At 32.1% G+C, this 13,839-nt stretch overlaps 1 protein-coding gene across 1 annotated transcript; it reads left to right on the top strand.

Annotated features, from left to right (window-relative positions):
- Positions 1-102: 102 nt before the first annotated feature.
- On the top strand, positions 103-12,152 carry LOC132725467 (uncharacterized). The gene is made up of 7 exons (XM_060710598.1): positions 103-943; positions 5,094-5,234; positions 6,035-6,166; positions 6,757-7,089; positions 7,318-8,127; positions 8,619-8,874; positions 10,753-12,152. The coding sequence occupies exons 1-7, from the start codon at positions 658-660 to the stop codon at positions 10,943-10,945; spliced, it is 2,151 nt and encodes a 716-aa protein (XP_060566581.1). The 5' UTR covers positions 103-657; the 3' UTR covers positions 10,946-12,152.
- Positions 12,153-13,839: the final 1,687 nt, after the last annotated feature.

Here is a 13,839-nt window from a genome sequence, read left to right as displayed (position 1 = left end):
AATCGTTTTATAACATATGTAAAATGTAGACTTATGACCCTAATTACAGAGGCTATATACTGTTTTAAAGAGCTTAAGGAAATAGCCGCTTTAAGTTTATAATAAATGTGTAAAAGTTAAGGTCACCATTTTTACGTCGTTTCATGGTTGAATGAAGATATAGGACTTTAAATCGGATAGCTACCTTTAAATGGAAATCTATTTCAATTTCAATTCCACGAAACGAGTATTTGTTCATTCATATTTAATCGTAAACAAAACACTAGCTTTACCTTCTTGTTAGGTAGTGCATAAAATCTATATATTTAACCTGGATCTATATTGTCATAATATGTGTTTAAGTGACAGCGTTATATCTAGTATCCTGTGTTATAAACTATGTTAATCAAATAAAAAAGGTTTAATATTGTGTGGAGTAAAATGACTTGCAAATATGCATAAAAATTATATAATAACATTGCTTTATGCCCGGCTAAATGTGCAAATTTTTGGCGTATGATACATTATATCTTTAACAGCTGGAGAAACGGATCATATTTTACGCAAATAGTTTATAATTAGGTTATATATATCACTGAATACGTTGAATGCAAAGTATTTGTTGAGGATGCAATTTACATACTAAGGAGTGTTTATTATCTGTTTATATTCTTAAAAATGAGCCAAGAAAACAAAAGGCCGTGTAAGTTAGAGCTTGATGAACAGTCAGCCGAGGCAAGTTACGAGGATCCTGTCGTGTCTTTGCAGCTAAAATTTGCAAATATGTCACCAGATGATTATGTCTTCTGTCGTAATCATTTAAAATGTTCGTCAATCACGAAATGTAATACAAAAGATCAAGGCTCACAGTCTGACGTACACCTACATACACCTGCACGCGCTTCTACGAACACGCAGACGGACTTTGCCGTTGATACAACTGGCAAATTACCAAAAGTGTCGGGTAAATATGCAAATTCACTTACTTAAAAAAATCACATGTAAAGAAAGCGCTTTAATTTATTGTTGAGTACTGTAGTAATAAAGCATTACAGTTAATTAAGATGATAAAGTTGTGATAAATGAAAAAAATGAAGCAATCAATGAGCATGGTATGTAGTACTTAACGCACTGGGTATGTATGTGTACTTGTAAACACATTTTCAACAGGTCACCAAAAAATCAGGCTATACATTCTAAATTTAGTTTTACAAAATTACTACTTTTAAATACTTCAGGTACGTAGAACAGCTATACTGTAATATATAAACTAGGTTTTTTACTCGTTGCGCTACTGAAATTATTTAAACCTATATTGAAATTTTATTTGAACGAGGGGGGTAACCCACCCGTTATGGCTTTGCAAAGTGTACAAATCCAAAAAGAATCAGTTTGTACACAAACCCTGTGTAAAGGACTTTTTTTATTTCACACCGCAGATTCTAAAGTAGGGGTGGATATTGCAAAGAAAAATCATATTGCGATATATTGCAATATTTACAGGCATATTGAACTTTATTGCGATATATTGTTAACTATATTAAATGACTTAATTAAAGAGTTTATCATTTAATATTATGTCCCAATATATGGTATGTCAGAGGCACTGCCTTTAATGAAAGATTGCACAATGTGTTAAAATGGCATTGTAAATGAAAAAGTTTAAATAAGTTAATGTAAAATTGTAAATGTCATTTGAAGTCAAGGTAATGCAATGTGATTACACTTCTATCTTTAAAAGAATTTTATGTTTTTATTTAAATTTTATAGCTTTAATATATTGCGATATCTGAAAACATCTTACAATACATATTGCAAGATAAATATTGCGATACTCAATAAATTGCTACATACATGTATTGCACAACCATATTCCTAGGAAAAAAACATACTTAACCTATTTTTTGTATTAATGGTACAGTTTCTACAAGTACAATATTCTTTTGATATGGAACTTTTGGACCTGAAAAATAAAAACGAGGCTAGAATGCAAGCGTACACTATGGAGTCTATATGGATGTTTTGACTTGGATCGAAGATAAATAGAGTAAAATGTTCATTTAATATTTGTATTTTTTATTTAGAAAAAGAAAAAAAAAAGAAAAAAAAAAACAACAACAACAAAAAAGAAGAAAAAAAGAAGAAAAAAAACAACAACACAAATCGAAGCTAAATTGATGTTTGGAGCCGTAAATGATTTACATTATGACATCACTTAGTGCAAATGCTGGATATTCATTAGTTAAAGTAACTATTCCAGGTTTGAAATAAGTAGGTTTATGTACTATCGTAGATTAAAAAAGGTGTCCGTACTATTTCAGTTAATAAGGTTATGTTGCCTAGTATAGTATATGTATTGTATTTAAAATATCTGCATGTGTTTGAATAATAATTTGACACTTGACTTTATATTTCGAAGTGTATTCATTTTATCACACTTCATTGTCAATGAGATGAAGGAAGTACCACGATAAAATTACGTCACAATACTGCAATCCCTCTTACTATACCCAATCCCTTTTCCTTGAACAAGCGATAAAGCCCATCTCACACAGGACACACGGCTTACACGGTTGGCCACCCGTGTAAACCGTACATTCAACCGAACTAACCGTAGCGTTATCCGAGTTACACTCGGGCAATTCGAGTGTATCCGTGTAAGCCGTGTATGATTTTTAAAAATTTTAAAAAAAAATGGTACGGATGCCCTGTCCGTTTATCAACCGTATAAGCACCCGTCAAACCGTAAAGGGGCCGTTGGAGACCGTATGAGGGGGCCTTATACCCGTAAATGTGAAGTCCATTTTCCCCGAGTGGGGGCCCCAAACCCTTCAAAGGTCGTATTAAATCGTTGGGAACTTCGAGGGGCCTCCCCAAGTCCTACATACACCGATTAACACCAAATTGCACAAGATAGGTAATTCAAAACAGTGCACACACGGTTTCATACGATCGCCATATGACCAATACGGTTCATATACGAAACATACATGGCCGACACGGTAAAGTACGGGTATACACGGTCTCACACTGCCTCGTACGGTCTAACACGGCTCAGCAAGAACGGTACAAAAAACACAACTAACTGCTGCCACCCTACCAATAGTGCTTGCTGCATCACACTAGAATGTATCCAAAGAAGAAGTCTTGGACGCATAGAAGGAATACAAGAAGAACCATCCAGGCCCACCGACCACTCAAACTTATTGACCCTGATAAGGTGGAGGACCAACCGGCAATAACCGTGTCTCCCAGGGATTCAGACTCCAATGCCAGCTCGGTGGACCCTCCAGCAACCGCTGCACAACAGAAAAAAGACACATTCATTTTACATTGCTTCACCTTTTTATTCATTTATTGATGTTAATATTAGTTAAAAAGATTGTTGACAGGTTATATGGCCTTATATAAACGGCTGTTTGTAAAATATAACCCAGCAAGCATCATTTTTAGAGGAATAAAGCGAGATTTCTTTATAAATCGACAACAGCCGTGTATATAAAACTATTTAAACGTCACGATTATCCAATGAAAAGCGACGTTACGAACGTGCAGTTTTATAATGATCTATATACAGGTGTTCTTTGTTGAAATTTCGAAAGCCAAGACATCAAAACGGGTTAATTTATATCAAAACATACACAAATGTTTGATATTTCGAGTTTTACTCGAACAAAAGTCGGCGGGACCCTATGTAAACCCTGTGAAAGTCGAGTAAATCGAGTAAAAGTCGTGTTTAATCGTACCAGACCGTACTAGACCGTACTTGGAACCGTACAGCAGTCGTATATATTCGTATGCAAATCGTGTTCAAACCTTGCTTGACCGAGTATATCCGTGCTCAATTCGTACATACTCGTGCTATATTCGAGTCTAATTCGTGCCAACTAATCCACAAGCACGATTGAAGCTCAAAACTCGTACCAGTCAACCCGTGTATAACCGAGTATACCGTATGGGAATCGTGTGTCCAACCGTGTTTTGTGTGAGACGGGCTTAAGGCCCATCATAATAAGTGTTAAATGAGTATTTGAAAGGGTAATTTAAAAGCTATTTAAGATTATGTCAATAAATAAATAAATAAATAAATAAATTTAGGAATGAATAAATGAATGAATAAATAGATAAATAAATTAACGAATTATTTATTAATAAATACATAAAGTTTTAAAACATAAATGAATGAATGAGTGAGTGAATGAATGAATGAATGAATGAATTAATTAGTTAATTGATGAATAAAAATAGCTTTAAACAATAAATAATTAGATAAACAAATGAATAAATTAATCAATGTTTTAGTTAAATAATAAATAAATAAATAAAATAAATGAATGAATGAATAAATAAATAAATAAATTAATTAATTAATTTATTAATAAAGCTTTAAACAATAAATGATTTGATAAACAAATGAATAAATTAATCAATGTATTAGTTAAATAAATAAATAAATAAATGAATGAATGAATGAATGAATGAATGAATGAATGAATGAAAGAATGAATGAATGAATCAATTAATTAATTGATGAATAAATATAGCTTAAAACAATAAATAATTAAATAAACAAATGAATAAATTAATCAATGTTTAGTTAAATAATAATAAAATAAATAAAATAAATGAATGAATGAATGAATAAATAAATAAATAAATAAATAAATAAATAAATAAATAAATAAATTAATTAATTAATAAAGCTTTAAACAATAAATAATTTGATAAACAAATTAATCAATGTATTAGTTAAATAAATAAATAAATAAATAAATAAATAAATAAATAAATAAATGAATGAATGAATGAATGAGTGTGTAAGTTACAATAAATAATAAGTTTAAAAAGATAAATAATTAAATAAAAAATTAATAAATTAATCAATTTATAATTTAGATAGTAAATAAATAAATAAATGAAATAAATAAATAAATAATATATAAAAGATTAAAATAATAAATTACCATGCCCTTGAAGTCAAGCTAATACAAAAATTTATGTCTTTATTTCTATCTTTAATAGGATTTTATGGTTTTAATAAAAAATTATAGATTGATATGTAAATTGTAAAAAAAGAAAATATTTTATTCAATTCTATCTCTTTTAACATGAAGAAGAAGAACAAGAAGAGGCAGAAGATACAAACTATTCGAGAGATGAAATAATTGAAAAGAACCTGAGAAAGCATTTGATCTACATCAGCCATTGTATAAAACCAGATGTTCTCATCCAATACTTGCAATGTTATACCCCAGGTAAAATTGTGATCATGCTCTTTTCTCTCTCTCTCTCTCTTCCTCTTCCCCCTCTGTCCCCCTTTCTCTCTTCAATGTTTTAGTTGTTTTGGCAATGGTGCTGAAATATTTTGATGAATTGTGTTATGATTTAAAATAAAACTTAAATCTAACGTTTACAAAGTGGCACGTAATTCTGCTTTATTCTGTGTGAAAATTATTAAAATGTTTGAATTTTGAAGAATAGCATATAACTGTACAGTATATTCCCCAATAAAGCTTCATTATTCCCTATTACAGCTTAATTATTCACTAATACAACTTAATTTTTCACTACATTATTCACGTTTCATTAATACACCTTCATTATTCACTTTTATAACTTCATTATTCATTCACTGTTACAACTTCAGTATTCGCTATTATTACTTCATTATGCACTAATACAACTTTATTATTCACTATTATAATTTTATTATTTACGATTATAACTTCCTTACTTACTATTTTAACTTCATTTTTACTAATAAAACTTCATTATTCACTAGTACAACTTTAGTATTCTCTGATACAGCTATCACAGCTTCATTATTCACAAATACAAGTTCAATATTCAATAATACAACTTCATTATTCACTAAAATTGACTTTTCTTGGTGTCTTTAAAATTTTCAGGAAGTTGAGGCCCCTATGGGTCTTGAGTTCACTAATTCTAGATTAAATAAAAGACGCGTTTACATAAATTATGTCTCTCACACCTTCTTTATGCTAATTAACTAACTCGTTATATTCCTAAATGTACTAAAACTGTACTCTTTCAGACCAAAAATCAGACATTTTGGCGGAAAAAAGTCCCATCAGAGCATCTAGAAAAGCTTTAGATATGTTATTAGACAGTGTAGAGGATCCAGGGAGATTTGCAGCATTAAGGGATGCTTTGGAACAAAATGGAGGTACTTTTTACACAAATATATATCTGATATGTCGCTGATTAGATAAGAAATAACAATTGCCAAATTTCCAGTTCTTATAACGAAAAGAGACTTAAAAGTGTTAAAAGTGTTAAAATTTTAGGAACCCTTATGTAGATACAGTGTCTTTCTCAAACTTGATAGGTTCGTAGGTTCAAAGGGATTTCTTATACATAAAAGAATCAACCCATTGATATTGACGATGTTAAGCGTCTCGGCAAGAACAGACATTTTGTTATTAAATATTTACACCAAGAATGTCCTTGCGTTTCACTTATACCTTAAATATTGGTCTCTGTATTCAATTCACACATATAACACAACCAGCTATATTTGTTTTCATTCACTAAAAGCTACAAGTTTTATATACATCAGTCGTGAAATATAATAATTTGTTATCGAAATTGTGACAAATCCAAGATATTTTAAAAGATTAACAGAATGATAAGTGATTAATTAATGGTGATTGAATTGTTTGACATCTGTTAAAGATATTTGAAGATCATTTTGAATAATGATATTGTCAGATATGATTCAATTTGAGCTAAATATATGAAGCATTCTTGTTTTAGGCTACCCTAAAATTGTGAGAATCCTCGATGGCGAATATGACCCTGAGGACAGGAACTTTGTACGAATTGTCGAACTCTTTGCCCCAGAACTTATAGGTTTAATAAGACCATCAGAGCTTTTGCCTCATCTTTTAAGCAAAGGAGTGTTCACGCAAGAGGATGTACAAGAGATAACATCTGAAGAGAACAATCATGGTGCACTTAGAGCTGCTTGCATTTTGTTAATGTATCTTCCACGACGCGTAATGGACTGGTACAGGTCTTTCCTAAATATTTTGATTGACTGTAAACTAGAAGATACTGCCAAAATGCTTGATCCGGACTTTTATATCGGTAGGTCTTTTACGTTAACATTGTGGTGAAGATTTTTGTACAATTTATTGCGTAAATACACAAATAAGCACCTTATCAGTTGCTCATGATGCAATTAATATTATGCATTTGAATTCTGATCGGAAAATAGGCAATTGTATGCGTATTCCATGCTTTTCCATTTAAAGTTATGCTAAGAAGTTAAACAAATTGTCTTCTTAATATGCCTTTACGAATTCTTAATTTCAGCAATCACGCAAGAGCGAGAAAGAGCACAACATCATGGTATTGGTTCAATCAAACACTCAAGTAACGCCCAAAAACAAAAACCCAAAATTAAACCAAAGCCAAAGTTTATTCCCTCTAGAGACAAAGACGATGACAGTGAAGATGAAATAGAATATACAGAGTTTAATGAGGAGGAATTAGAGTATGTCCTTGGTAATCAGAAAGAAAGAGAGAAACTTGAAGAAACAATGATCTATATTGACGCAAAGATACTTTGGCCGGAGAGAAAACAAGGTGAAAAACAACGTATTTTATTAAGATCCTTGTCGAAAGAAGAATATAGAGACGCTTGCATATGGTCACGAAAACGAAAAATGTGGAAACGAAACGCTCTGAAAATATTTCAAGACCTTTTCGGTCAGGTTAAAGTTTCACGAAATAGATGTGCAAAACCAAACCTGAGTAAGATCATGAGCCGGAAAGATAACAGTTCACCCAGTCATAAAGATTGCTTATATGGTCGAAGATTTAAAAAAGTGTACACGCCAACACGTTCATTTTGTCCAAATGAAAACCAAGATGAAGATACGGGGGCAAGAAGTTCAAAAGAAAGCTGTCAAAAACAAGAGGAAGATAAAGAAACTGAATCAGAACCGGAAATAGTCAACTCAAAAGATACTGAAAAGATAGCAGAGTGTTTAATGGCTTGTGGCAGGCGAATTTTTATCATGAAAGGGTCACTAGTTGACATTGAGGCAGAGGCTGTTGTCAACACCACGAACAAATGCCTTTCTTTCGAAACCGGAATATCAAAAACAATTAGGGATAAGGGTAAACATATCATTTCTATAGTAATTAAAACCGAATTGTGACTATTTTCTTTATGGGCTATTTCTTTCTCATAATACTTGACAGGGCTTTTTACTGCTTAAGGATGCATTCGACTGGGAGTCATTTGTTTGGCAGGTTGAACATTTTGTTTAGTATTTTCGGTACACATACCTTGTTGAATATATTGCTGTTTGAAAATATTCCATGCTTATAAATAGAAACTGAAAGCAAACTGAACTTATCACAAAAAACGTCTGATAATATTCCTTCATTTGTATATATAACAGTAGAAACACTTAATTGCTAATCAAAGTTTGTATGTCTGTATATCAACAAACAAATAAAATTAGAGAAATCGAGCAACATTAAACTGTAAATGTATAATTACGCTTATTTTCACATTCAAGTAATGCAGAAGTAATTGTTTGTTCTACAGTTGAAATAAATGTTCCATAACTATTTGGAATAAATGCTGTGTACCCGTTTTACAGGTGGATCTAGCATTCAAGCAGCGTGTCACCAGTTTCTGCAAACACAGCGCAGTATTGACGAAGGTGATACGTTTGTAAGTGAGGCCGGAGATTTACAAGCAAAGTACGTTATTCACGTGAATAGTCCTGTGTGCGACAAAAGGGATTCCGAGGAGGAAACACTACTGAAGAAAACGGTCGGGCGTGTGCTAATGGAGGCGTCAAGGAAACAAGCTCGCACCATTGCAATACCAGCAATAGGATGTGGATATTCTGGGTAAATTTATTTTATGTTTTTAATCGTTATTTTATATTATATCTCCTTTGACGCTTTAAGAAACCGCTTCAGTATCATTAAAACCTATTATGTTCCACACTATCTATTGAGTTTCCTTTTCTTTATCTGTACAATTAGCTCATGGACATGACTGTATGTGAGATATTGTGAATGAAAGAGTAATTTTATATTACACGCGGTATCGTGGTATCTTGAGTATTCATTGGTATGCCAAAGAACAATTTACATTGACTCCCATAACATCGAGTTAAAGCTGCCACATGAAAATAAAATGCTTGAAATCAGTATGAGGCAATTGCCTTGCGATACGTGTACATTTTCTGTGATGGCACATCTTCCGACAAAGAAGATATGTTGCTATTGGCGAGTATAGGTCATCACTTATCTTAGAATATGAAAAGGTACCAGTGTCTAAGAACATGGAGTCAAATTTATATCGGCTCCTCCGTGTGGTCATTCAATTCATGCAATCAAATCACAAGAAATAAAGCTTATTGTAAAGTATAGGAAGCACATTAGTATTATTGAAGGTGTAATTGGGTCCGCAGTGTTTTATTAAAAAAGTTTATGGAGTCAAATCCAAATTACTGTTCAGAAAATTTGAGCCCCAGAATTGAGGTATCAATGTTGTTGTCCACTAGGAGGTGGTAAGCTTCTCAGTTAGACAATCAAGTCATATCAGAACTGAGGTTGAGGAACGCATGTTCATAATCCTTGTTGTGCCATTGGGTATATTTAGCCAACAGTTTATCACAACAGATTTATCAATTTAAAGAGTCTACTTGAGCACAACACGGTGGATGGAGTTTCCCGACGTAAAAATTTGACAAGCATCTAGCAGTCAAAAATGTATTGCATCAAATAAGGTTCTGGTTTCATTCCAGTGGCATTTATTTCCCTTTACTTCAACTAAACTTTTTCTCGGGCAAATTTTATTCTTAACTGACTGTAATTTGTATATTGATCATAATATGTACGACAAACAACGATTGCGGCCATCTTAGTAGTCTTTCCCAATGGTCATTTCCATGATCAAAGTCACTTTGAAATCCACGTTTGTCGATAAAATTTGAGTAATACAAAGATACCACTTATACTATGCTATGGCTATGTTATGTTATGATTTTAAATAGACCCTAAGAAGTTCAATATATGGCCGAAACGATCAACGCGGTAAGAAAAACGGACCAATATATCCGGTTGATCTTAAAAAACCAAGCACTTTCCTGGAAATATTCATCATTGCTGGTTGAGGTATAATGTATTAGGAGTCGTAAACATTATTCATATATTTCCATTTTTATCTAATATACAATATATTTTTACCCATTAATTGAACATGTTGCTTGTTAAGCCTTTTAGTGCACAATTCCTCCTAATTTTTACATTCCTTGAGGAATTGGTTTTTGTACATTTCTGCTACTTCTAAACTTAATATTTTCATAACGTAATATAAGTAGTTAACAAGTACATTTCTTAAGCGTCTCAAATTGTATTTTAAAAATGTACAGCTTCCACATGCGTTAAAAGTAATGTTATTTTTATTTGATCCTGTCGCTGTTATTTAAAGAGAAACAAATTGGTCGAACCCATGTCTTTAGGAGAGATATGTTTTTACATAAGCTTATGGACAAATTTAAAAAATACAAAACTAATTGTATTTGTGAATTAAAGATTACTTAAAGTAAGTCTTACTTTTAATGGACTTTGCACGTAAGCTCAAATAAACACGATCAAAGTTTAAGCAATTAAAAAAAATGCCAAAACTGACTTAGAAATGATGCAATCTATTTAAACTTCGTATACATCGACCAAATGTATATGTTTAAAAAAATCATTTCTTATTTGCTATTGTAGATGGCCTGCTAAGACAGCGGCTCCTCTGATTGTTGGAGCTGTGAGGAACTTTTTCCGCGAGGAGCAATACAGCAGTGTAAGACATGTGTATCTTGTAGACCTTTTCTCTCAAACAACAAAACAATTTCACCAGGCATTGTGTGACACCTTCAAAGATGACGATAAATGTGTGATTGAGTCATCCGCTTCATGAATGTGATTATAATGTGATTGTAATTGAGGTGTTGGTGGACAATTGTGATATGCGCAAATAAATTAATCTCTGTGTAATGAAAGAAACACAGATTGATGCGTCCACTTTGGAATTCCATAGCAGATATTGTTAGAAATGGAGAAAACGGTGTTGAAAATTTAGTAACGCTCAAGCCGGTGCTAGGGAACGTAAGGGATGTTGCACTTTTACTTTATCCCTCATGTACAGACTCAATCAATTTTCATGTAATTTTGTTGTGATTAATGCTTGCGAGGGATCACACTTTTCCAGATTTTTATGTGAACTTTGACTGCAGTGTATTTATCCTATTAAATAACAGTATGACTACACTATTATGATAGTAAAACTTTCATCAAATAACAATAAGACTATTTTAAGGCAATTGTAGGTTTATTGTTTAAATATCCGAAGTGTAAACCCTAGTTACAAAATCGGAAGAAGCACGCGTTTTTTTTCATATACAGACATTTCATTTGTTTCGTCTAGTCGAGCCCAATACCGATTATGCTGCATCTACAATCATGGCATAGTCAGTGTTTCGGCGAACCCATCCATTTGAATGAGATATTGGACGAAAGCTTTGGAACTGCCCTGTACAGAAATAGTACGTGAAATACAAAGCGTACTTTAATTTTATGTCATTTGAGCTTTCGATTCTTGTGAAATCAATTATTAAAATGGTTTATATGAAAGCGTTGTCAGTAAAGCGCCTGGAAATTCAGCTACCATAGTAAATTTTAGAAACGTTAAAAGCACATTACGCTTCTGTTAATATGAATATCATTTCCGCTCTAAAGAAATGGCAAACCTTTTAAAATAAGTATATGCACTTAGGGCATGAAAATATATTTTGTCTTTTGTACACAATGCTTATAATTATATATTCACTTATGGTCAAATTGACCAAAAAGCAAAAGATTGTTTAGCCATATGGTAAGTACATTACCATGTTTAAAGTTAAACTTAGATAAATTCCATCTATCCATTACTCTAAGTGAGAATAATTCTTTGTATCAAAGAAAGCATATTCTTACAAATCTTGGAAAACTTAGGCACGCACGGTAAACACAGACTACTACAGTGTAGTAAGTTTATTTTTATTTGATTGTTTTGTCATTATCTAACATTTTATTTTATCATGCATATTTCTAATCTGAAAAATAAAATAAAATCAATTTTAAAAGTTGTTTTATGCCTTTAACACTTTGATTTCCCCCACAATCAAACGACACTTGGTATTGTCAAATAAAAATACTCTCATAAGAACATATTCACCCGATGGATTCACAGACCCCAACTTTGTACTGCGTGCGGAGGTAAGGACTTTGAAGAAAGTTACTGATTGATGCTAAAAGCTTATGACACTATTATTATGTTGATTCTTCGCCGCTTGCATAATACTATGTTACTTAAAATGCATGTACTGGTCAAGACGTTGTTAAAGTTTTTATTATTTGTTGAATGTTTTACTTTCATAAGAAAACCGTATGAATATCCTATTGAAACAGGACAACATGCCTAAATAATAATAATATGACTTAACTGCTTAAACCGGTGATAGGGGGCATGAACGGTAACTTGCACTTACCAGAATCTTCCATGAACAGGCTTTATTAAAACGAGTCCGCAGTTTTTATGCTTTTTTTTTATTTATTATTGTTTTGGTTTCGATTGTTTGCCAGCATGGTTGGTGAGGGGACTTCCACTCTCCAAGATTTATCATCTTATCATATCATACAGTGTACCTGAGAGTTACTCAGTTCTCAAGTAGTTGGTCTAATTTGATGGTGGCTTTGATATGTTTTGTTGTAACATGCTGTTATGTGTCATATAATTTTTACAGTAAACGTATTTAAATAAAAAAAATTAAAAGAAAGGTTGAGATTTGTAAATTCCAAGCTTTCTTCTATATAAAAAAACTAAACGAAATTTAATTTTGCGACATGAACGTTTATTTGAATGGTTTTGCACTAAATTTTCAAACAAATCTTGTAGGAAAATTTTGAAAATATATAAATGAATGAAAAAGAATGCGGCAACAATGTACACCACAACGATAATGGGAATCCGGGTTTTAATATTGCCAATAAAGGTACGGGACAAACTGTTACACTGAGACTGCAATTTTGTAAAAATAATATCACAATGCACATGCTTTTTACATAAAGTTATTAAATACAAAAAATAACAACATATTTGTTTACTTGATTTTTACGAATAAAAATAAAACTAATTAACACAACATAACATTAACTGCTAATAATAACAGCTCCTTCCATAGGCCAAAATAAAAAGCATTCCATAAGAGACGACGCCGCTCACAGGCGTCACCAATAATACACGAGAGGTTTTACGCATGCGTAAATAGCTGCGCTGTGCGCTGCATACCTTTTTAGGAGCCAAATTAAATGCTACATAGACGAATGTCTGTCTAGATCTGCACAGTTGTTGAAAGTAAAGGGGTAACACACGAAAATTATATTACGTCGTACTAGTAGTACATGTACTCTTCTTATACTGTGACATGACGGGTACGCTTCAGTAAATGTCGTTATTTGCCATGCATCCGACACAATGTATCTTATTTATATATATATACAGTGTTGCCCATATTGTCATGAACATTAATTAATTATATCCCGATTAAACGATATATAAACTTTTATTAAACAATTGACCAACGATAAAACATCGTATTTGAGCAAAAATGTAGTATTTAAGACATTAAGGACATCAGACACGTTACTAAATTTAACCAAAATAAAACAGCACGCGAGTGACATCGCTTTACTATATAAAAGGCGGCTATTTAAGTTTTTGAAACCAACACTATTAACACACAACTCTATCCAAATCATCTAAAAAACAAAACT

Source organism: Ruditapes philippinarum, unplaced genomic scaffold (genome assembly GCF_026571515.1).
Source record: "Ruditapes philippinarum isolate M1 unplaced genomic scaffold, ASM2657151v2 ctg552_1_1_1_1, whole genome shotgun sequence".
Classification (NCBI taxonomy): domain Eukaryota; kingdom Metazoa; phylum Mollusca; class Bivalvia; order Venerida; family Veneridae; genus Ruditapes; species Ruditapes philippinarum.
Note: the sequence above shows the minus strand (reverse complement) of the source record. Positions and strands in the feature narration are given on the sequence as shown.

Bases quoted from the DNA above. Each gene is read 5' to 3' on its own strand.
- LOC132725467 (XM_060710598.1), top strand. From the start codon at position 658: ATGAGCCAAGAAAACAAAAGGCCGTGTAAGTTAGAGCTTGATGAACAG. The intron at 944-5,093 runs GTAAATATGCAA...TTTAACATGAAG, and splicing joins CAAATTACCAAAAGTGTCGG to AAGAAGAACAAGAAGAGGCA. The intron at 8,128-8,618 runs GTAAACATATCA...CCCGTTTTACAG, and splicing joins AAAAACAATTAGGGATAAGG to GTGGATCTAGCATTCAAGCA.